The 25,653-nt window shown below is 38.3% G+C and overlaps 1 protein-coding gene across 3 annotated transcripts; it reads right to left on the minus strand.

The window, feature by feature from the left end:
• Window positions 1-290: 290 nt before the first annotated feature.
• On the minus strand, window positions 291-25,410 carry kcnn2 (potassium calcium-activated channel subfamily N member 2). 3 transcript variants are annotated; one of them, XM_030150641.1, is made up of 9 exons: window positions 24,499-25,410; window positions 23,985-24,077; window positions 12,463-12,881; window positions 12,043-12,184; window positions 11,571-11,681; window positions 11,350-11,477; window positions 9,337-9,345; window positions 5,878-5,947; window positions 291-2,011 (listed from the first exon to the last, which is right to left on the minus strand). In XM_030150641.1, the coding sequence occupies exons 1-9, from the start codon at window positions 25,315-25,317 to the stop codon at window positions 1,736-1,738; spliced, it is 2,067 nt and encodes a 688-aa protein (XP_030006501.1). In that variant the 5' UTR covers window positions 25,318-25,410; the 3' UTR covers window positions 291-1,735. The 3 variants fall into 3 exon arrangements, with proteins under 3 accessions (XP_030006501.1, XP_030006500.1, XP_030006502.1); XM_030150640.1 differs by having other exon boundaries at window positions 23,985-24,080; XM_030150642.1 differs by lacking the exons at window positions 5,878-5,947; window positions 9,337-9,345 and having other exon boundaries at window positions 1,870-2,011; window positions 23,985-24,080.
• Window positions 25,411-25,653: the final 243 nt, after the last annotated feature.

Raw genomic sequence — 25,653 nt, forward strand, 5'->3', positions numbered from 1 at the left:
GAAGTTTGTGGACTGAACATTTGTCATTTTCTGACTCCAACCTTCTGATTTATTGGAAAATAGTTGGCTGATTGAACAAGATCAGTGCTGCTGATTTGATGAGTGACCACCTTATCTTCTTGGACCCATGTTACGCTCTGTGAACCTGGCAAAGACTATTACCACCTAAGTCCATGGGGTGAATATTAATGCCTGGTGAGTATGTTGGCCACAAGGGGGCGTTTCACACAGCTGACATAGTGATAGACTGTGTAAAAGGCCAAGAAGGATAGTTGAATCAAAGTATAACATTTTAATTCTTTTTTTTTTTTTTTTTTTTTTTTTTTTTTTACCATAAAACTTAATACATGCCAGTCACTATAGGTAGATTTAGCAGTTCTGTTCTTGAATATCCTTTTTCCAGTTAAGTCATCTACTGTAGAAATAAATGCAATCTGAAGTTTAATGCAATCACTGAATCCAACAATTAAGTTCAGGGAAGAACTTAATGCACAACTTTAAGTGTCTTAACTCCAGTCAAAAAAAAAAAAAACTCAAGCCATATGCTAGATATGCTGAATCTGTCCATTTACAGACCCAGTTGTTGTTTGTTTAGTTGTAAGAGGTGTGCTTGTCCTCATCAAAATATATAAAAATAGGCAATTTCTTTTTAAAAGATAGGTATTGTTTCAGTGAGTTGTTTTTCTGCATTCATTGTTGCCCAGCTGAAGTGACAGCAAGCATAAATAGCACAGGAGGACAAGGACGGGAGCTAAGACACAGAGAGACAAGGGGGACAACATTACTGAGTTTGTGATTAGTAGATAGATATCTGCAGACCGGAAGAGGTAAGTTAATGCTTCTTTGTAAAAAAAGAAAAAGGGCTTTTACTCGATTCATCAACACTAGCCACAACTTGAGAATTGACAATAATAAACCCATGCCCAAACATCTCAAATGTTCTTCTTTTAATGAGCAACGCATCTTTATATCATACGTCAGTCAGCATTGAAGTGCATTGATTAAAAAGTAAGTGCAAGTACAGATTCTGATGCATTCATTTTGACTAGAGGATTAAATTATTTGCAATATTGCCCCAAAAATAGTCATTCTACAGGGGCACTCTGCAAAAGAAAACCGCTATAGTTGATGCTGTTTCTAACCTAAAAGATATATGCTTTTTTTCCTCATTTCAAGCTTTTAAAGTTATCTCTGAGTGACAGTGTGAAGGAACGATTTTAATCTGCCTTCTGCTGTCAGTTCACTCCAGTCCATCAAACACAATGCTTTACATCAATATCACTGTCATGCTCCCTGACTGATTTCTCAGTAGTTTCTCAGTTTGTTTGAGGAACACAGCAACTGAATCAAGCCAGCAGAAGCACAAAAGTCTGTCAGAAGCACTATTTTAGTGCAATAGTTTCACACTTGGTAACCTTGCCACCTAAAACTGGCTACCTCTGCATAGAGATGGAGAAGAGTTCTTATCACAGCCCCATCGATAGGCCTTTTAGTTTTTACTGAGGGAAGCGCCATTATTTGTGGTCATATCACCAGAGCAAGGATAACAACATATTTTGAGGTAATAAAAAACAAATAACAGCATGAAGTTATCTGTTAAAATGTATTGTCCCCAGTATCTTGGATTCTGTCATCAGAATTTGGATAATACTTATTGAAACCATAAGGCTTTACGATAAATGCAACTTGGCCATATGATGGCAAAAGTCTTCAGTGGAGGCATTCCCCGTGGACTCTAGCTGCTCTCAGAGGAGGTGGGTGGTGCTGTGGAGGACGACCGCCGTCGGGACACTGACTGTGAGCGCTCAGGGCTGTGTTTATCATAAGGCTGGAGCTGCACCTCCAGGAAGTCCCTGTGCTGCTGGCTGATGACCTGGCTGATGAGTCCTGGCAGAGCCTGCAAGTTAGTCAGTAGAGTCTCCAGCTTTGTCTCCAACAGGGCAATCCTCTTCTCCATGTCCTCTCCTCTTTCATTCAAGTCTGATATCATGTCATACATGATGTTCTGAGTCTGGAACAGGTGAGAGGAAGCAAACTTAGCATTATCATTTACCAAAATGACGGCAGTTGTCAAATAAATATGCAGTCTTTACACACAGGAAAACTGATTAAAACAATGACTATTTAAATACATATGTGCAGTTAAAAGGCTTTGGGTTTCAGACCCAACTGAAAAGGAAAAGAATGGCATTCACTCTGCACATTTGGAGCAGATTGTATGCCTGCTATAAAATAATAGGAAATCAAAAGTATATCATATTTACAGAAAATGCTTCATCATCAAATAAAGTCACAAATAGTTTTCAGCACAGAGACAGCTGATCAATGAACAAAGAGAATGCAAGTTATCATGTTAAACAACAGTAAAAGTAAATTGTGTGTCCTACTGTGTCAGTGAACACAGACATAAATGATTGCTCTGTTTATTTGTAGTATATTCTTGCAAGAAAAAAGCACATGTCATGTACATTTTTCAATACCAGCATTTTGTGTTAGTGAAACTTTTCACATGTAAGTAAGTAAAAAGCTAATGCATGCATTTATGAGCAGCAGCATTAAATCACAACCTGTATAAGTTTCTGTGAATAACACCTACAACCTTGAAAAGGTAGATTTTCTATAAAAACAGTGTTAGAAGGGCAGACTTCACATAAACAGTTTACTGGAGCTCATGTTTCTGTGCATATCAGAGATGAGCCGATGACCTTGATGAGACAGAAAAGGTGCTGCTGACTTGGATGTTGCTCTCTGTGTTCTCACAAGCCTCTGAAAATGTACTGCATTTTTGCTGTTTTTTACTCCAGAGATCTAGTCTTCAGCAACACACTGAGCAATCCATGTCACTTTGGGATGAGGAGTGGGAGTGATGCTGCTGGAGGGCGGCTTCTGAGGTATTATTCAACTGAGGACTAATAATCCCTGGCAGCCTGGAGGCAGAGCCATCCATCACTTACCTTGTCCTGCTCTGATGTGAGGCGGGAAGGATGAGATGGACTGTTTATATGAGTCAGCGAGGACTAAAGAAGCACTGACACACAGTGCTTGTGTTGACAGGGCTTTGTCTCTGTGTTAAATTATGAATACTAATATAACCCCATAACCTGCTTATAATCTAAAGACTTCCCAGTTGTGATAGAGTGATTAATCAGCTTACTCGGAGCAGACTGGATGTTTTATAAACTATCAGTACTGGTATAACTTGGCTCTGATAGTGGCTGTTGAATAATATTAGGCTTCACAATGGAAAAGACTGACTTTGAGGGAAAATAATGGCTAACAAAAATTACACAGATTTTCAATCCTAAATTTGATGTTCAATTCCAGATTTGACTTCTTACTTAGATTTAGTTATTTAGGTATTTATTGCTTTAACCTGGCTGTTCAGCAGTTATCCAGTTTCTAATAAAGTCAAAAACAGTCATTTCTAACAGGGTGATATCAGCTGATTAATTGGCTACAACCATTTTGTTGGTATTACATCAGGATTTAAAATTCCATTATCGTTTGACCTCTATTTTCCAACACAATTCAACATTTTCTAAAGATGACACTGATTATGTTGAAGCTAGAGTCAGGGTCTGAGCAATGTTTTTAGTGAACTCACATCATAATTTACGAACTTCTATAAGTTGTTAATGTGAACAATTACAAGATCTGAAAAACAATGTGTAAATATACACATCTCACTTAGAACTTGCACTTTCCAGATGTTCTTCAGACATTAATTCTTACTTATTGTATGTTTAGTCTTACATTGTTAGATTTCCTCCCTTTTTTTCCAATGTAAAGAATCATTTTATAGAACAATCTTCCTCCATTCTAACAGTCTACATACATGTTATTGTTACTGGAAAAAAATTTAAAAAAAAAAAAAAGGTCTGTAATTGAAAAAGATTAAAAGATTAACATTGGGTTTCATGCACCTCAACTTGTCAACTTAAAACAATTTTACATTTGTATCAATTTAATTTTTCTTCTTGATCTTAAAAGTTTGATGAATTATATCACTTGGATTTTTTTCTTTTTAAATATTAAGAATGATATCTGATTACTGTCTTTGTATACATGTATCTGTATATACAAAGAAACAAGCAAAACAAAACAAAAAATGCATATTCAAATAATAGTCCCCCTCTGAAAAAAAAAATCAATAAATCATCAATAGTATTTTCATTTATTTAAAATAGTTTGAAATTATTTATATTATTCAAGTCAAGATGTTTTTAGGAGTAAGTTCATATGAGAAATTAACAACTGCTTATAAACAAACAGAACTGAATAAAATGACATTTACTGTATGTGAACTTTCTTCTCGTATTTTCAGTAAACTTCAAAGAAAACTTGACTTCAAAGTAAAATATCAGACAAGTTTTACTGAATATGAAAGTCCAAATGCATTTTCAAAGCCTGCTCCATGCTGCCAATACTACCGCAGTGAAATATTAAATCCTACTGGGAGAAAAAGTGGGTGTAAAAATGCTGTGGTTATTCTAAATTTTTAACTTCTCCAAAGTTGCTAAAACATCCAGACTACCCCTGGAAAATATAGGACATGACCTTAGAGTCTAAATAGTGGATGCAGCTTGGCTGCATGAAGTACGGAGTAAATACCTAATACACAGCTTTAAAACAACAGCATCTTCCCTCATTAAAATGTAATCAACTCATGTACAGGCTTACATGTGAATTAATTGTGCATTTTGCCAGTATATCATTAATAGAAACAACAAATAATGATGACATAAAATGGAACAAATTCGGAAAATAGGACTTGTTAACTGTGAAGGAATTGAATATCATAAAAAGAGCATGAAATAGTAACAAAACACTGACAGGCATAAAATATCGATAATAAACAGACACTATGAAACCATTTCTGGACCAAAGAAAGAGAGAGAAAAAGGGGAAGAAGAACAGCTTGATGTATAATTCAGCCTGAATGGCATGAATGGAGGAAATGCTGTGGAAAAACACAGACATTGACCTCTATATACACTTCTGTCACATTAAATAAAAGAATAATATTTGCTACATTCGACCGTGTGACTAAGCAGACACATTGTGATCTGAGGAATTTCACATGGCACTGCAGTGGCAGTGCAGCTGCCAACTGAACCAATGATAGGTTCAGTTCTATTTAGCTCCTTTTTCCCACTGGAAGCACAAAGAAATGACTGGGCTAACACTGCCCTCTTATGGCATCAGAGTCCTACAACAACGATTAAGGAGGCAGCTGAGTTAAACTAAGCCATCTTATCCAATGTCACATCCAGCTCTTGCTGCTGTTTTACAGCATGAGGTGATTGGGCAATATTAACTAATACCTTTCATGACATGCTGGCCTGAATCCACTGTGACTGGGGTTACTTCTGAATGTCAAAGCCTTTTCTCTGCTCTCTTTCCCTGCCCTTACTTCTGGCTGAATCATCAGATCACAGTGTGTCTCCCTTCCCAGGTTACTGTTTCTGCTGTGTCAGGCTGGCGCACTGCCTGGTCTTTCCCTAAGGTTTGTCAACTTCTGTTTAGTGCATCTGGAGACAAACATCAGAGAATACATAAAGTGAAAATCAGTATTGGATTTCTGCATTCACAAAAGGTTTTCCTTCTGCTCTCATTTAGTAATTTGCAGTAGAACATGTCCTGGGGAAATTTAGACTGTAAAGAAGACAACCAGAATTATCAAAACGATTCATTTTTTTACCACCATGTGAAAAGCCTGTCTGTTTATTTGACACCTGTAGACTTTGATTATATTAGAAAACACAATGAATTCAGCAAGTGAAGTAGCATGCATTGAATTCAGTCACACAAAGGAAAGACACTTATTAAGATAGTTGTCTGTCCTAATGCACAATGCAGCAGTAAACTCTAGCTTACCTTAGCAAGGTCCACTAGTGAGTTTGCTTGGTCATTCAGCTTGCGTTGCTCCATTTTAACACTTCTCAATCTGAACACAAGACCATTCAGAACCCAATAAATTAACGCTATCAGAGTTTATCATTGAATTTGTGCACACACAAGGCATACACATGGAGAGCACTCCTAGGACATGCACAGGATGTGTGTAGAGAATGCAGGGATCGCAAGGGTCAGTCTGTTTGGTTGAGCTGCATGCAAGTGGAAAGGAGACCACAGAGGGGGAGAGCTGCCACTGAGGAGAATGAGACCAGCTCTACGTCCTACTCAACCAATACATAAAACCACACTAAAGGAATGAGGAGGACTCGTATCAGAGCATTTATGCAGTGAAAACAACATTAATCAAGTCTTAGTAAATGGCATATCGTATTTTAAAGCATCGAAAAGCCCACTGTTGCATACACTGTTCAACATATCTTAAGTTTTTTTCTTTTGGTTACATTAAGCTATTTTTCTTAATTTATAAATTATTTAGATAGCGCAAACGCCAGTTTTCAATAGTGTTATATGCAAAAATAAAGCTCTAATGTTTAAACTTTTAACATTTGTTGTCTGCTTGAATGTGGAAGTTTTCTTTTTAAAATTGCAAAATAAACCCATTGTACTGTTTGCGTTATATTCTTGGTAATAAAGCATTGTGAATGGGCATAAAAAAATGGTATAAGAAAAAAATATGTAGGAATATGTGATTTTTTTCCCACTTTTTATCAGTCAAATATCTTACTACTTTTGTATGCAAAAATTTACCTTTCCCACTATACTGAATAGACTTAAATAATTCACATCTTGCGTTTAATTAGGCTTCTATAGCTTGTTTTTCCTCTTGCGCTCAGGGGGCTTAAAAACAGCAACTGTGCAGTATTGTAGAGTGTGGACCGCATGTGGTTTCAAGATATTAAGGAGTGTTATTTCTCCTGAAATCACCCACGCATGCTAAATTACTCTGAGCACAATACACAGGATGAGCTTGTGATATCAAGTTGGAAACCGTTAACAGATTTTGATTGAACAAATATCCTCTGTATCTTACTGAGACATGAAGGCCGCATGAATTGAAAGCAAACAGTAGCGAAGGCTGGTAGAGGATTTAACAGGCCTTTAGGGGAATCTGCTAATTAGCAGCTGAGATGCACCCTTTTTCATGCAATGCAGGATCAGTTTTCTTTTCCTGAGGACAGGCAGATGTGGAACGAAGATGACGGGTTAGACCAACAGAGGGTGCCACAGGAGTCACTAAAGGAAACTACAGGCAGGAGAAAATGTCCTGATAGCTGAGGACCGAAATGCTTCATACAGAGCAGATCACTAAAGACAAGTACAAAATACTATTGCAAAGTAGCTCTTTTATTAAGTGACAACATAAAAGGGAAAAAAGGAGGCAGTCTAAATCTAATGTAATGAAAGGTAATAGGTATTAAGTGTTAAATGACTTTGCAGTTGATGTAAGCCCTGTTAGAATAATGCATTTCACAGTTGGATGACCAATAGCTGACAGAGGGGGTCGAAGTACTGGGCAGCATAAGGTCAGGCTGAGAAAGCCTACATACCTTGTCTTTAATATTCAAAGTGTCCTATTCCCTCAGTCAATCACTCCTCATGGGCAGTTCTCCTTTTCAATGGCCACTCTATTTGCTCACTGTTCATCAGCGGAAAAAAGCTAGACTAGGCATTTAATTATACCTCACTAAATCTGTTAAGGCAATCTGAGTTAGTGCTGCACCACATTTATTTTATTTTTTGTACCCTCATGAGTTGCTTTCTTTGTCGTGACCTCTGTTTACCTCATTGTGGAGAGAAATGCCTGTCGTTTTTCTGTCCCTGCTGGCAGCTTCACATTGCCAGTCACAGTTACGGCCACTCAGGCACAAACAGGATTGCTCAGAGGCTTCACCCTGACCTTCCTCTGAGGTCATTTTCCTGATTCTTTCATCCAGTGATCTCCGAACTAACAAGCACTCACTGTCCTGCTTCTCGCTATCATTTCCACTTCAACCTTGTGGCTAAAGGGGCACAGCATTCCCAAAGAGACAAGCTATATGGATACATTTGGCTTGACAGCTTTTACAACCTGCAACATACTGTAAGACACATGCATACATTGGTGGAATTAGTTATGTAGTTTCACTGAAATTTGAGGTTCTTGTGTGTTTCCATTTTATCCTTCCATTCCCCTAAATCTGAGATGTAAATATCATACTTTTTAACCTACTTCATTGGTCTGACAGTCTTAGTTATTTTTCAGATGAAGATTTGACACAATGGACATTATAACAAACTTGGAAAATACAACACATTGTGTAAAATTACGCCAGCGGTTTCAACACTTTTTGTCTTCTGTAGTCATCTCACATTTAACTTGTCTATGCATTGTTAACAGCTCACAAAATAGTGATTTTTCCCACTAAACCTCTCACACGGTTTCATTTCAATAATTCATCTACTATCTCACCAAAAAACTGAACCATTGCTGTATGGATATTTTGACTTAAGTGATCTGAATACTTAAAAAAAAAAACACTGGTGGCATATAAACAACATCCTGCATGTAGAAAGATAAGTACACCATCCAAGCAACCTGGGGAGTATTCCAAAGCAGCTTTATCTGCTAATTAATTCTTCTTAGCGCAGAGATGCATGACAGCTGCATGTCCTGGTTATTATGCTGTTTACCAGCAATGATAACACTGGATCGGCGTCTTTGCTACTGTGTCATCCAACAGAGAAATGAAGGAAATATGACTGCAAATGTTGTAACAGGCGTAACAATGGTTCCACACGCCGAAAGATGACCCTGAGCCCCGATCAGTATGAGTGTGACTGCTAAGTGGTACAACATGACTCGAGGGATACTATAAATTAAATACTTTGCTGCTCTAGTCGTCATCCTTCGGTACGTGAAAGCACAGTTGGCTGGAGTTTAATCAGTGGCTTCCTGATTAAAGATCAGATTCTCATCACATCCATGCAGAAATGGAAAGAAAAAAACCCTCCATCACTGATAATTGAAATTCACTTAAGATGCATCTATGTGTGTTTATATTATGTGTAGCATGAATCAACAGCAAGGTGTAAAAAGAAAAGGTGTTTGTGGAGTCTTGGGTCTTGGAGGTGTATAGGAGTTGACATTAAATGGGAAAATGTGAGACTATTGTGCAGTTTATTAAATTGACATGCTACTCTGCTGGGAAGAAATCAAATAAAGACCATTGTAGCTGCTTAAATGAAATAATCTGGGAACATTATGATTGTGTCACCTGAAACAAATCAATCATTACATGCTACGACATTTTTTTGTGGCATGAATTTCACTTATCAAATGAAGGAGTGTCATTTTTAGTCACATTATTGGGTTCAAGGACAAGCTCTCGTTAGCATGCACACAACAGGTCTTTATCTACACATGAGGCGAAGACTTACTTTCGAGCTCTATTGCATTGTGTTGACACAAACAGGAAAAAAAGGAAACATGAAGTAGACAAATGAATTATTACAACATCAGATAAACATATTCAGATGGTGAAATCTGTTTTCTCAAGTCTGGCTGCTGTAACCCTCATCTCTACACTGTCACATCAACTCTGAACAGCAGCAAACAATTTTTCATTCTTTTTTCTTGCAACAAAAAACATGTTATCTTTCTGCTTCTGGGCTGTTTCTTGTAGATGATGCTTGCTTTCTTAAGGTAATGCCCTCTTGCTTGTACTGGTTAGCAGAAATACAGTAAACAAACAAAACCTTCTTGTTAACGTCACTCAGCCGAGAGCAGTCCCTATACATTCACCAGCACTGACAGCGCCTCAAAGCAACTATAGCTCCATTTAGCAACTGCTAACACCTCACATCCCTCTCTCTGACTGATGAGTATTTCGGGGAGGGTTTTTTCTCACTATCTTGCTGTTTATGTTACAGCTGATGTAGTTTGACCTGAGGAAAAGGCCGCAGTGTATCTGATTTGGTGTTTGTCACCACCTCTCCATAGGGCAAGGATGACTTTAGGCCTTTTTTAAAACCTCCTTAAACGATCTGCTCCCTCTCAAGCAATTTACTTTCCTGTACTTGAGTTTGAGCATCATACCCTGCACATAGGGTGTGCACTGCTACAGGCAACACTTGAAACTCTCCACAACAAGGTCTGCCATCACACAACCTCTTGAACAAAACAGAATTCTAAAAGAAGGTGTGACAGGAGGAGGCAACACCATGCTGAGGAGCTGTCCTTGCATGCAGAGCTGGACGTGACTTTTTCCCACCAAATCTGGTTCTTTATAGATTTAGCTTTAGCTCCAAGGGATTTCCATTATTAGGCTGTCCTAGAGAACAGAAGGCGGACATGAGACATTGTCATCACCACTGCAAATCACCTCAATACGACAGCAAGGACATAATGACGCCACAATGAAAAAAATTACAAAAGGCCAAAATCTGGATGTGGGTTGCAGCAGCTGCAGACAGTTCATGAATTTATTTTTCTTGTAATTAAATATCCTAATGTCTTTAAAACACAAATGTATGTAAGATTTATGAGCAAAGCAACGTTGCGCACAGGAAACCACAAAGACCCAAATACATACATAAAACCACAGAAAGCAAACAAACATATGAACAGGGGACAGTTACTGGAGCCAAAAATCTACATTATGAATAAATCACTTTACATCCTACTGCAATAAAACCCTGGTTTGATTGCCAGTTTGAGAAAGCTACACACAATATGTGCTTGTAGGCACTGTAAGTTGAAGAAAAACAAGAGCGAAGTAAGGCTAAAATCAATATTGTTTAGGAGTTAGTCAGCACTTCAGGGGTCCTCGGGGACCCACTAAAAGACTAGCTGACAGGTAAATGTCTGACCAGCCACTAGAAAAGTAGAAACCCACATGTGTTGGCTCCGAGGTCAGTCTGACACCCGACTCACTGCTAAAAGTGCACAGAGACACACCAGTCAGTCTGACAGCAAAAAGCAAAAGAGATCAATATCTTACTGCTATGTTTCTGTACAAATATTTAAAAGTAAAATGAGACACTGAAACTGCTGGAAGACTATTCCCACACAAACCCTGTTGGTGGTTTTCCATTTCTCATTTACAAAAAAAACGTCAGTTTGCACAGATCAAAATGTGTCTTAATTCAAAACCTGTTTGAAAAACTTAGTAGTGTATCAGAGACAGCAGTTTTCCCACTCTTACTGATGCAGAATCTACTGAACGTCGACTCATTTCACATCAAATCTGCAAATTTAAAATCAGTCAAGTCAGATGAAACATGGATAAGAAGTGCAGGATCCTTCAGTAATATATATACAGCACATATTTTTGCTACAGGTGTCAAACAATTCAGATTTCAGGTTCATGTCGCAAAGGTACATTAGATAAATACACTGCTGGATGAAAGGCATTAGATCAACATGAACGGCGAGCTCAGAGGGGTACCTACTGGTGAATGGCTTGGAGAAATTTTCTCTGGTGCTTCCTGACTCTGGCGTGGTCCATCTTCCTCACCAGTTTGGTGTTTTTATAGATGAGCCACGTCTCCCTGAGAACATTCGCAGCTGTATTTTTCACCTAGAGTGCAACATGAGGAAATATTTATTCAGAAGAAACAGACACTGATTGCAGATGATATCGTGATGTCAAGATAACTCAGTTTTCGCTTACTCTTTTTGTTAGCTGGGTGTCCATCATAAAATTGTGGACATGTTTTTCAGCTTTGGTTAATTCCAGTTTTTTTGCCACCACAGCCACCACCAAGGCAGTGCAGCCAGCACCCTGTTAAGTAACCAGCACAAATATTTTAACATCTGAATCTTGAACTTTTTCGAAGCATGTGCCGATATATTGGATGAACACTGGTGTCTGCATATATGTGTGTACTGATGATCTCTTTGTTTCCCAAGCACAAATGGAGAAATTAATACAAAACAAAACAAATTTGGCCATATTGTAAATATTGGTATCAATATTTGCTCAGAATTTATCAGTGCATCCCTAGTTTTCTCATTTACAGTACAATTTAGCAAATGTTTCATAACTTTCACAAAAATACTAAGGATACCTATCAGTTTCACTAATACTGACAAGTATAGATGAACATTAATCGCTCAGTCTGCTTTTCTGTGATTTTTCTCACCATAATGCCAGTTAGGAGACAGACTCCTTTCCCACAGTATGTGTTTGGGACCATATCCCCATATCCAATGGTAAGAAACGTGATTGAGATCAACCACATGGCTCCTAGAAAGTTGCTGGTTATGTCCTGGTTGTCATGGTACCTGTAATAAATAATAAATGAAATAGTTTCCCTGAGCTTCATAGACTGCATTCCAGCAGTTTCAAATGACTGCATCCAATTTGAATAAGAAAAAAAGAAGATGCATACTATTATATGTTACATGTTATGATATTGAAGGAGTACTGTTTTCTTATATCAGATCTAAATCATTGGCTTCACACAGAACCAGCTGAGAAATGTATACATCATCTATTTTTATGCCTTATCTATGTTTCATGCAGAACAGCGCAGGATAGCGTGAGAAACAGATCCAGGCACCTCTCGCAAGCTCTCACAGTCCATGCAGCGATGATCCACAGCGAGATGGTGAAGACCAGCAGCACAGTGCCGGGACAGATGGTCATGAGTGTCTTCATCACAAAGCGTGTGTTAAAGTTAATCTTGTTGAGTGCACCAATACTTCGAGATGAGGCATCTGTGAAGAGCTTGCTGTGCAGCAGCATGACACGAGCAATGAGGTACAGCCGCAGAAACATGGGGATGGACAGGATGATGTCCACATCCGCATCCGTCTTGGATGGCACGTAGGAGTAGGCCAGGCGTGCTGTCCAGGTGAAGGTGTAATTCCCTGGGATGGGGTGGATGGCGCAGACCAGGATCTCCAGGCAGATGAAGAAGATGCGCTCATATGTCATGGCTATCCTCCAGTCGTCAGCTGCGTTGTCCACCATAAATAACTGCAAAGAAAGTGCAGAGTGAGGCTGATGGACGGTAAATGCCAGCTAACATTTCCATCATAGTGACACAGAAAGCTACAGGAAATCATTAAACTCTATTAAACAGTAAGTCACAAATAGCCTCAAGTCATTTAGTCACATTTTAGGCCACATTTCTAAAGACCTAAGCAGTTATTTGTTCTATATTGTTGCCCATTTACTACAAATGATATATGGACTGACCTGAATTAAATTGATCTAAGTAATGGTGCCCACAACAACATTTGAAAGAAATGCAGTGAAACATAACAAATAATAAAGGCTAATATTAAAAATAAAAGGAATGTCACTCAGATGCAGTGTGTACATTACAAAAAAGGCTGGGTTAAAAAACTCATTTGATCACAGACTGTTATAAACCAGCAGAGGTGGGTTATGGGTTTGAACTAAACTGGGATATAGGAAGCATTAAAAGTAAAAATAATAAATGGTCAACTACATTAAAAAATGATCTGTTGACTTAAGATGACCAAACTCCTTGATGGTATTTGATAAGTTTGAAGAAGTTGCATAAATTCTGCAGGAAACCACTTGTTTTGTTCATGTTTGTTTTAATACTTTTGCACTAGTAACTCTGTAATCTTATGAAGAATTAATCTTTTTTATCTGTTGATTTTCATATTAAAATACTGTAAAGACTTAAAAAAAAAAACAAAATCTCTGCTTATTGAAATCATTCATTAAGTATACTTCTACAATAAAGGCTGATATTGAATGCGGGTGCATATTTTTTGTTGTGAGGGATTCTCCATCAATATAGTTTTCACCATGACTGCTGATCTGTTTTTTTTAAAAATCACATCATGCTTTCAAATGTGATAATGCTTTAAAGTGTCATTCATATTATGTTTGGTGATGGAGATTTATTGATTCTATTGAAGTAGCCACAACTAACATTTGTAAAGATCTGACAAAAAAAACAAAAAAAACACGCAACTTAGTGAGACTGGGAAATATTACATGAATAAACTGATGTATTTCTTTGTATTTGAACATTGTAGGAAACATTTTAAGTAATGTTAATGATAGAAGTCAATAAAATTTGCTTAGTTGTATGTGGATATTTTAGTATTTCAATAATATATTCTACCTTTAGACAAGTCCAATACTCTATTCTTTCAAAATCCTCAAAAAACATAATTCAGCAGGCATTGACGTCAAAGTACTGTAATTGTTTTTACTAATATTAGTGCTTTTTTCTCATGTGTGCTTACAAATCACTCAGTGCTTCCCCATGTAAGTCCTCTCCTCTCCCACTACCCTCCCCTATAAATAAAAACAGGACCTTCCTAAGTGTTGCTCTAACAGTGTGCAGTAAGCATTTTCAACTTCAAAGCACTGGACTGATGAGAACATCTGCCGTCTTCACATTAGCATAGGTTCTGATTGCCTGGCCACCCCAACCAGAAGGCGTCCCATTTCACTGGGGACCTCAGTGTGGGTGGATCTCAGCATCCCTCATCACTCTTCTCCACCTGATCTTCTATTATGCACAGGTCCTTTCCTCACGTACAATCACCTCTGCTGCTGCTTCCTCTTCTCCTCTTCATCACTTTCAAGCCAATACACACTCATCTTCAGCCCAGGACAGATTCACTGCTCAGTGCTTTCACCCTGAACCACCAGTGACCATGACTGCCACCATCGAATCACTTTCTGCAATCCCTGATCACACCTATAGCTGTAGATACACGATCTTAATCTCAGTCCTCTCACTGAGTTTTATATGGGCTGGTGTGAGATACAGATTAAATACCATCAAGCTGCATTAGAGTCTCCTGCATTTGTCAAATAATTTCTCTCTTTGACACGCCACACTGATATCCCTCCACAGCAGCTCAAGCTCTTTCCACTCAATCACCTCAAGGTCTTCTGCCTGTGCACAGGCCGTCACAACTGGCAGTAGATATTTCACAAAACATTGCTGTCAGCAAATACAAGCGAGGTTTCCTATCAGCCTGTTTTTGCCATGAGAGCAGAAGCCTTTGAAAGGAATGAAAAAAACCGCACATGATTACATTTTGCAGGAAACATCCTTAATATGCATGGCATTGAATTACAAGATGTCCGGCACATACTCAGGTATTAAAATGAATTTATGCATATGCAGTGTTTCTGCATAGCATCTCATGGGAGCAGAATTTTGCGCAGGTCAAGTCATCTTTAAGCTCAGCTTATCTTTAATGCTTAAAAGTGTGGAGTTGTAATTTTGTCACTTTCTTTTATTCCCAAAAAGCTTGTCTGCATTTAGCCCTGAATGAAAAAAAATGAAGAAAAGCTTGTAGCATTGAGCTGTGTGTGAATCTAAAAATACTTGATCAGTCAAAACACCAGTTTTACAATGAGATAACTCAACAAGAATTAGGATACTCATAATATTCCACACACACTGGATGCATACATCACAATGTGGCTGCTTGCCAACCAATTTCCATTTACTTTAAATGGGTATTTCTCATTATAGAAGTAAAAAAGTGGTCCAATTCTTGAGGGCTAATGGGATCAGTGACCCAGATTGTAAATTTAGTACTGATATGTAACATAAAATTGAACTGCTGAAATAGTCATATTTTTCATGTTGGAAAAAAAAGCTCCTATTCAACATGTTTGACTCAAGGACAAAGGATACAAAAATCAATAACTTGTGCTGCCCCTTTGCTTTGCAGACATACATGAATGCTCCACATGCTAGAGTTTGACAGCATCACACGCACTCTGACACTACAAACGGCAGCATTACTTTAGTACACAAATCCAGTGAACCCACAACAGCAGCAAACACAACATGCTCATTATACTGTGGCTTGTTTGTGAGCCACTGCTGCGTCTAACAGCTACTGTACAAGAAATATCAACTGTCAACAAGCTGGCACATTACAGCAAATAACAAACACAGCAAACACATGTCCCTGAACAAAACTGGCCCTGCTCATTTATATTTATTTAAAAGCCACAATCAAAGTTGCACCAGACACAGAAAACACATCAATTAAATTTTAAGAGGCAGTTGTTCATATCAAATGAATGACACTGAGCTCTTTTAACAAACTGACATCTGTCAGAGAAGTGTGTAACTCTAACCACAGCTCGTCTTGTTCGGCTTTCCAAGTGAGTGTAATGTAGACACTGAAACACAAGCTGTGACTCCATTATGGTACGGTTTCTTATTTACAGAATTAGACTATGAAAACAGCTGAATCTATTGTTTGCACACAACACACGCTGCGTTTTCTTTTACATTCAGACCAATAAAACCATCATGTCAAAAGCTTTTACAAAGTTTGTTGCTTCAAAACAGTGTAATTAAACATTTAAACCCAGGTTGCATAAGGAAAGCCTACTTGTGGGTAAAAGCAATTATGGTAATGGATGACCTGAAACACAATACGCAAGAGCCCTTTAACTCCAAGCATCAAATATTCCATGAAGGAAGCAGAACCAGCAGTTTATGACAGAGAGGTGGAAAAAGCTATATCCGCATTGGGAAATCCTTAAAGTGTGTCTGAAAATATATCAAAATAAGAGACAGAGAGAAGACATGAAAATAATGACCTGATCACTCACTGTTTTAAATTAATTACAGACGGTCGACAAATAATTTAAGCTGCTCACATAACAAGTTTAATTTTTAATTAAAGTAAACACAACTAGAAACAATTTCAAAACCTTTGAGCATCTGTAAGAAAGCCAAGCAATCATCATTTTAAGATGTAAGAGATGTACAATTAATGAGGGATAAAATGTTTCTGTAATTATTTTTTGCATGTTTATGATAGGTTGTTTTGATGCTTTTTTGCTAAAGGTCCCCACAGTAGTATGAAAATGAATTACACACACAATTCATCCAAAAAGTGAGGAAAATTGGGGAAATATGTTGCCAGCAGAAGCAATTCAAGTATGTTGGTGACAGACTAATATGATGCAACATTATAGCTGAGAGTGCACTGCTGATGAGTTCATTCACCAAAATTACTTTTAAAAAACTTCATATTTTTTGCACTTAAAGCTGCACTACTTGATGTTTTTTTTTTGGTGTCATGGGTAGAAGTTCTATAATTACCTTCCAAGATGTTGTAACTTAACTGGTCTGACAGAAATCAACAGTTCTCTCCACTTCTGTTGTAGAAAATCGACCCTGTGACACTGACTTTACCTAATCACAGATGTATACGGGGGGTTTAGTATGTGATTGACAGCTGTAATTACTGATTACTGTTGACATTTCCTCAGACACGACTCTACTGCTCTTCTCTGTGGGAAAGCAGTGTGAAACCAGGTCATCTACACTCATATTTTCTCTTTTTAGATTTGGACAAATAGGAGATAGCTGTGTTCTAGTATTTTTCACCATTTTCCTCCTCTGGTTTCACCTTCAGCAACTTTAACAAAGTAATCACCTATAGATTTTTAGGTTTAATTGCCAAAGTTTTGAGATGCTGTTTTTATTTACGGAAATTTTAGCTAAGCATACGACATTACAATTTATAAATTCAACACCAAAATTTCTCTCCTCATGCAACACACACATTACGTATGGCGTATTTCCAAAACCTGGGCAAAAATCCCCTAAATGTATCCACATTGGCCTAAAAAAAACCAAAAACAAAACACCAGTTGTTTTCACCACATTACATTTGACAGCTCATTTTAACCCATGAATTTTTAAATTTGAGGTGTAATGCAATTTTTTAAAACTTATTTATGTCTAGCTCCCCTGAGTTTTATTATTCTGATCCTAATTTACTGATATATATTGACATAACAAAATTTTGTGTTAATAGAATTGACACAAGTCGTATTACCTAAAGTACTGTCAAAAGCAATATTTTGTTTCTTCCCCTGAAAAGGTGATGTGGTGTTATTAAAGGCTTTTAAATCAAATAAATTTCTCCATAACTTGAATGTTGTAAAAACATCTGATATCAAGTCAGTGTACAACAAGTCATTTTACTTATTCGAATGCAGAAATGGTATATATAAGGTTGTAGTATATTTGTTAATATTACAGGGTGGGGAAGCAAAATTTACAATGAACATTTAGTTGTTTTTTCTCAGCAGGCACTACATCAGTTGTTTTGAAACCAAACATATATTGATGTCATAATCATACCTAGCACTATTATCCATACCTTTTCAGAAACTTTTGCCCATATGAGTAATCTGGAAAGCAAACGTCAAAGAGTGTGTGATTTGCTGAATGCACTCGTCACACCAAAGGAGATTTCAAAAATAGTTGGAGTGTCCATAAAGACTGTTTATAATGTAAAGAAGAGAATGACTATGAGCAAAACTATTACGAGAAAGTCTGGAAGATACTATTAAAGAAGAATGGGAGAAGTTGTCACCCGAATATTTGAGGAACACTTGCGCAAGTTTCAGGAAGCGTGTGAAGGCAGTTATTGAGAAAGAAGGAGGACACATAGAATAAAAACATTTTCTATTATGTCAGTTTTCTTGTGGCAAATAAATTCTCATGACTTTCAATAAACTAATTGGTCATACACTGTCTTTCAATCCCTGCCTCAAAATATTGTAAATTTTGCTTCCCCACCCTGTATATTTTACATTTTATTTTATGTTTGGATCACAAGTATACTTCTACCACTCTGAGTTTCTGTATTTTCCTTCACTTTTATTTATATAAGTGTCACCTTATGATACAACATTCAAGAGCATCTCACTTCACTTCCTATTGTATATAAATTAGAAAAAAACATAAAACACTTCTGCAAAAAACTGGAATCAAATGGACTCTACTTCTATACAGGACCACAGTTACCTAATCCTACAAACACAAAGCAATCATTACACAGCCTTTTTTTTAAAGCCTTCACTGTCCAAAAATATCCTCCCTCTTGTAGCATTAAAGTCTAATAAGCCCTCACTACTATATTCATATACTCTACTCAAATCCCACACTAAGCTGTCTGATTTTACAATCTGAGAGAGCAGTGACCGTCTTTAAATGAGGCCAATCCTGCTGCTCTCCGGCATTCTGCTTGTTGTCTGATGGATTCAAAACACTGTCTAATCACTATGAGTGCATGCCCTCTGCTCACTATGGGAAAGTTTCATTCATGTCAGGGTCAGAAACAATACAGCCGAGATAATACCGAGATGGTTTCATTAAGCACATCCCTACCTGCTGCAGTCCTACATCTATAGAGTAAAGAAACGCTCACCTGTGATGCAAGCTGGGTTGGTTACTGGTTTCACTATGCTCAATATAACTAATGGAGTCCAGCTCAATATTTAATCTGTGTAATGCAGAGATGGGAACATATATCTTGTCACTGAGAATGAAATCTCATTAGTGAATTAGGTTGAGAGGTTCAGCCCAATTAGACATTAATGCAATGCTTTATTTATGATATCAAAGTGAGCCACTAAGAGGCCACTTTGCTGAGTAAATCTGAAGCTGCTGTACATTCAGTTTGCTTTTGTTTCAGAAATTAAGTCTCACATTTGCATATACACCCTTCTATTCAAGCAAAGTCAAACCTCTCTGAGCCAAAGTAAAAGCCTGTATAAATCTTTTTTTTCTTAAGAGCGTTGCTGTTGCAGCCAAGTTGCTCCCATTAATAATCTAAAATTGTTTGCATGTTTAAAATCACTCGCTGGGAACAATTCAGTAAATGCCATCAATAAATAATCTTTAGGATTCTCAACTCGCCCTTGGAAGTCTGTATGTTCAGTGAAAGCCACGAGGTCACCAGCCAGTGGTGGTTATCTGACTCCAGTCTGGAGTCTCAGGTAGAGGACAGATTTCACTGTGAGAAATGCAGAGTGTCTCCTGCAGTTACACCATATCTCTGACACATACGCACCACCCAGGGGCAGTTTGACAAGAACGGCCAAGTTTGGCTTTGGCAGGATTTGCTGGCACAGTTTGCACGATGTGTTGTTATTTTATCTTTTCCGCAGATTGTAAAATTTAATTCTGTGTGACTGTGAAACATCAGCGCTGACTTTTATCACAAAAGTACACATCAAAGACAGAACAGCCCCCACAGCATTTTGCATTAGTTTAAGAAACTCAGCAGAACTGTCATCACAAGGTACAGCAACATAGCAATGGCCTTAACACAAATGCCCCTCGGCAAAGAGCGTTTGATGTCAGAGGAAGAGAAAACTTTCAAAATGTCAGTTTGTGTCTGCAAGGAAATATGGTGAACTCATCAACGATCTTAGCGAGATACTCCCAGTTCATGGCTCATATCAGACTTTGACAATGACAAATCAAAGTCAGTGAGATGCCACAGACTCTAACCTTACCATTTCAACTCAAACTGTACAATAAGTCGCTATCTGCCAGCACAGCAAACTCAGCTAAACTAAAAAGTCTAAAAATTCCTCAGGCGGATCGCCAGCTGTCAACAAAAGACACAAGTGTGACTGAATCAGGCCGATAACATTTCAAGGAGAAAAAGAAAAGGGCTCAGCATCAGTATGTGCAAAGGATGATACAACACTGATAATATTTCTCCTAATTGTAGATGCTGGAACAAATATAAGGGTGTATTGTCCACTCCTGTTAATGTGCTTGACTCTGCAGGTCGCCCGTCAGTGCCACTGAGATGCAGCAGATGTATCCCCAAACAATTCAGATGACAGCTGGTGTCCAACACCTCTCCTGTCTGACCTGACCTTATGAATGTTCAGTCACTCTGAGGAGAAAAACTTCCTGTTGTTAAATTCCATAAAAATGAGAGGGCACCATCTTTACCCATTTTGACAAGTAAATCAGTTTTAAGGGGCTGGAAGTGGTGGGGAAATATTTCATCATGGTGACTTATGCTTCTACATCTGACAGGCATCTGTGAGTACACATGGATGTGCATGCATAATCTATTTCCCTGCAGGAGCTAAATTTCCCCAAATGGAAAAGTGCAGTTTTAGAAAAAGGACTCAGCTAATATTACAAGCAATATGAGCTCATATAGAGCCTCCAAAAAGTGAACAAACCAGAGATATTGCATCATAATATCATAGATAGATGGGAATCATAGATGGGAAATTGGATTGTTAATACTGTTGTTTCACCTGAGGGTATTAAAACACATATTAAGAAAACCAATTTTCTCTGATAAAATTGCAGAAATTGAAGCCAGAATTTCAGGTTCATATTACACTGCCAGGTAAGTGGCTCTTCTGTCTTCCACTAACAGAAGTAGTGATAATCTTACACATAAATCAGTTAGTCAGTTCTGGTAATATAAATAATATGATCTATAAGTACATCTGCCAGTTAACTCAGATTAGCAAACCATTTCCCAGAGAAATTCACTTTACTGCCATATATGATGAACAAAAACATCAAATCCTCACAATTAAAAAGCTACAGCCTGTAAAATGTTGACAATTTGACTCTAAAATTACATGAACTGATAATCATAATAGCTGTTTTGCTATTTTTAATCAATTAAGCAACAAATCTTTGGAGATATATTGAGTATTAAGTCATAATCTCTATTTGGGGGTTTAATTTAAGCTTTGATTTCATCTTGCATCAGATAAATGCTAAATGATTTTTGAGGAATTCGCTAAATTTTACTTTGTTCTGGGGATATTTTTAAACAAGCCTCTGTTTGACCTTCGTGACGTAAAACCATTGTCTTTTCATTTATGTTTGATCATATGTGCTTGTCATAAAAAGCCTGTATTCAGCAGTGAACAGAAGCACAGATAAAATGAGAAAAGTGTGTGTGTGTGTGTGTGTGTGTGTGTGTGTGTGTGTGTGTGTAGGTGTGTGTGTGTGTGTGTGTGTGTGTTGCATTAGCAAGATAGAGTCTTAAATTGCCTGTGTGAGCTTACGTGTGTGTTTGTGTGCACATATGTCAGTGTGCAGGAAGCAAGTTTTGACAGATGAACAAAAACAGGCACAAAAGGCCCTGAGAGAAGGAAAGGAGCAGCTGGTACGGTGAAAGTTGAAGTATAAACACTTTTTAAATAGTAAAGCACAGCCAACTTCCAGGAAGTTGTTGAAAGTTTGTTCCAACAATGATTTAATAGATTAGAAGAAGGCCCTCATAATCAACTTACGCATTCAGAGCTATGTGGAGTAAGTAAGACTGCAGTGAAGTGATGATGTTTTCTGATTCATGTTTGTATCCACTTTGACTATACTGTGCGTAAATCTAAGAGAGTGGATGTGTGGTGAAAAGTGCATTACTGTAATCAACTCTGTAGCAAATAAATGCCTTAATAAATTTTTCTGGGTCAGCAAAGACGGAAACATCTTATTGCGAAGCCAGAGCTATCTGGGTTGAACAATGTTTTGGATATTGACGTGACTGTCACAGGAGCGTGGATCAAAGCTGCCTCAACAGCTTTCCTGTGGGATAAATGTGCAGCTACTGACAATTAAAAGCGTTGAAATGAGAGCTTGTTTTAGAGCTGAAATTAACATCTCAGTTTGCTTGCAACGAAGGAAAAAAAATGCTGCTTTACAGCTGTTTTTAATGGTTAAAACAGAGGACTCAAGTGCTGCTAGTGGCTTGTAAAACTGGCAATCTGTACCATATTTATCACTGCTGCTATGCTGCAGTATCATTATAGAAAAACATGTTAGAAAATTAGGTCCAGTGTGATCATTAGTGACAAGGAAACGTGGAGTTCAGGGCTTCAGCTTTTAAGTGGTTTAAGGTGAGCAGGGACCAGAAATGTATTGCTGCTGATTTAACACAATCTGTTATAAAACTCACTAAATAGAAACCTGCTGTGATGAGGGATGCACCTTTGCAATATATTAACCCCAACAAAATGATTACATTATTTAGCGTAAAGAATTTGCACAAACAAGGCAGAAAAACATAGATCATGAACTGATTAATTTAGATAGAATTAGAATAAAAAGGTATGGAGGTTGAGGAAGAATAAATACCATACTCTATGCAAACTTACAATGTGCATTCTCATTTATTAAAAACGACTGAAATGAAAACGCTTCTGTTATGCACTGAAATATGGTCCTGATGTCTGTGCATTTCTATCATTCCTGATAAAGAAAGGTTTACAATGAGACATTTGAAGGGGGTGACACATTTAACTGTTGGGTTGTGTCAATGACTGATGTAGCACCAAATTTACCAACACGGCTGATGAATATACTGTGGCTAATCTAACTTTTGCTGCAAAAGATAAAGCCCTGTTGTGCTTTGTCCAAATGCATTTTTTTTCTGCTTCACATCTTGAATTTAAGTCTATGTCGGGTGAAGAAAAACGAGCAGATGCAACAGCAGGATCGGCATGCACAATATTCCTAAAGGCATACCACTTGTTTAAAAGGAAAGGATGGAACCATTACCATGATTAAACATGTCGTCATTCAAGAAACCAGAAAATGCTTGAGCAGTGTTTTCTTTCAACTGAAGTTTTCCTTTTAAGTTGATTTAATTAAAAATAGGAAAAAGGTTGCAGATACACAAAAGACTTCTGGCAACACATATCCACGCCTCTGCAGAAAGTGACAGCACTAATTTTGTGGCTGTTCAACAAAGACTGGAGCGCAGAGGGAACTGTAAGTGTAATGCAACAAAGCTCTGAGGCAAGGTCATAAAATTGTCCAAGTGTAGGTAGATCTCAGGGGAAGTGGACAATCTATATCCATCAAATGAAAGCCTGTGAGGAGTCCCTAAATCTCATAAAAAAAAACAAAACAAAACATAGTGAAGCGGTAAGAAAGTATTTAAAGACAAGATAATGGTGCCTGTATTCAGTTCTAAGCTGTCATTTATGCAATTTCTGGCGTTTATATACATTATTTTTTAATGATCTGTTATAAAAATAAAAAAAGAAAGAAAAATCATAAATCTATAATAGCTCTATGGAAATAAAAAAAAGTGTTTAAACCTTCTTTGGACAAAACTTACCCAAGAAATGCACAGTTCAAGACTGATATTTACCTGCTTTTAGAGTAAGTGGCTTTCTTTGTAAGTATTTTTGATGTCATGTTAGTTTATATCCACTCTGTGACAGCCTTTAAAGTGCACTTTTAGTAGAATAATACATTAACTTTGACTCATAAACAGTATGAAAATAGCAATAAAAGTCTTTCAACATTACCTGTATCTCTCTTGCATGGTATATGATAATCAGCCCCAGGAGAATGATTGTAGAAAGGCTTATCAGGCATTTTAGAGCTAATGAATACAGGGACTCCTGGAAAAGAGCAACAACACTAAAGCCAAACAACATCATGACAGAAATCACATCTTACACAGAAAAACAAATGGTGAAGAACAAAGACAGGCACCATAGTGACATACACAGGTAATGTAATCATTTGGCTTGTTAAGGTGCACTGCTACAAACGCTGACATGTGATCTGTTCTGGTACTATGGGGTTCCCCTTCATGGTTGGACAGCCGTGGGCCTTCTGGCCTGCATGTGACAAGACCGTGTGACTGCATGGGACACTTTTCAGCGATCCCAACCTCTTAGACTACACTGACTGATTTTCTTTGTCACTTGTGGGGGAAGTTTTTAATTTAAAATGCTCGCTGAGTCCGTCACAAGTCACTAAATTAACTCTGTTCTGCATGGGACTGCACGGCACGGTCTGGGAGTTAATACGCACCTTTCCATAGGCTCCCCATGAGAGTTCAGTCTCTATTACCATAACAACGATCCCAAACATCCCAAAGATTAAAGCATAGTCGCTGAGCCGCTTCCTTTTCTCAAATAAGGCCCTTCTATGTCCGAGCTTTTCCCCAATGTTCTGGTTCTTCTTTTTACCCGATTTGCCACCGCTGTGGCTGCAGCCTCCCCCTCCGTCTCCCGATGCGTAAGGCATCAGGGTGGTTGAATTATTCTCCGGCTTAGATACTAAAGTGTCCGACGCATCTGCGGCTGAGATGGGCTGCAAAGGCTGGGACTCTGAATCAAACTCGTGTATGTTTCTGCGGGACGAGCTCAAGTTGCTCAGCGGCCGCATTACGCCGCCGTTGTATCTGCAGCTGCTCATAGCTATTTCATTGTAGGAGTTACTGTCTTTGTGGCTGCTGCCCAGGCTGCCCCGCTGCCGATCGCGGCAATGCTGCTGCTGCTGCTGCTGCTGCTGCTGAGGCTGCTGCTGCTGAGGCTGCTGCTGCTGATGGTGAAGATGATGATGTCTAGATGAACTACCATGACTAGAGGGTGTGAACTCGCAGACGCTGTACTGACAACCTTGTCTCGAAGACGTTTCAGAAGGTGTCCTTAAAGTTCCCACAGTGGTCGGCGACGTCCCGCGAAAGACGAGGCTTTTTCTCGCATCACAGGTGCAGTTATTGCAGGTGCAGCATTGGTCGTGCTGCTTGCTGAGCCGATCCTCCCGCCCGCAGTAGTGCTGGTACTTACAGTGCTGGAACTGCTGCTCTGGAAAGAAATCGTTCTGCAGCTGCAATGGGGTTTCCATGTCAGTGCTGCTGTTTAAAGCAGCAGTCGGGTACCACAGAGCACCCGACGAAGGGCGTTATGGTACTTACGGGAGGACAGAGCCGCTGCATGAATAGACCCATTTCGGCTCCGGTAGAATGTGAGCGGAGCCTCCGATTGGGCAGCGGGGACCAAAACAACTGGTTATACGTCATGAAAAGGTTGCAACAATGGGATGTGAAGCCCAGCCTTATTAACTCAGCACTAACACAAACTACAGATATATTGCTTTTTTTGTTTGAAGATTTAGCAAAACCTGAACTTTTACAAACTGTTTCACCAAGCACCAACTGTTTAACACGTTCATCAAACTTTT

This window comes from Sphaeramia orbicularis, chromosome 12, assembly GCF_902148855.1.
Source record: "Sphaeramia orbicularis chromosome 12, fSphaOr1.1, whole genome shotgun sequence".
NCBI classification, from domain to species: domain Eukaryota; kingdom Metazoa; phylum Chordata; class Actinopteri; order Kurtiformes; family Apogonidae; genus Sphaeramia; species Sphaeramia orbicularis.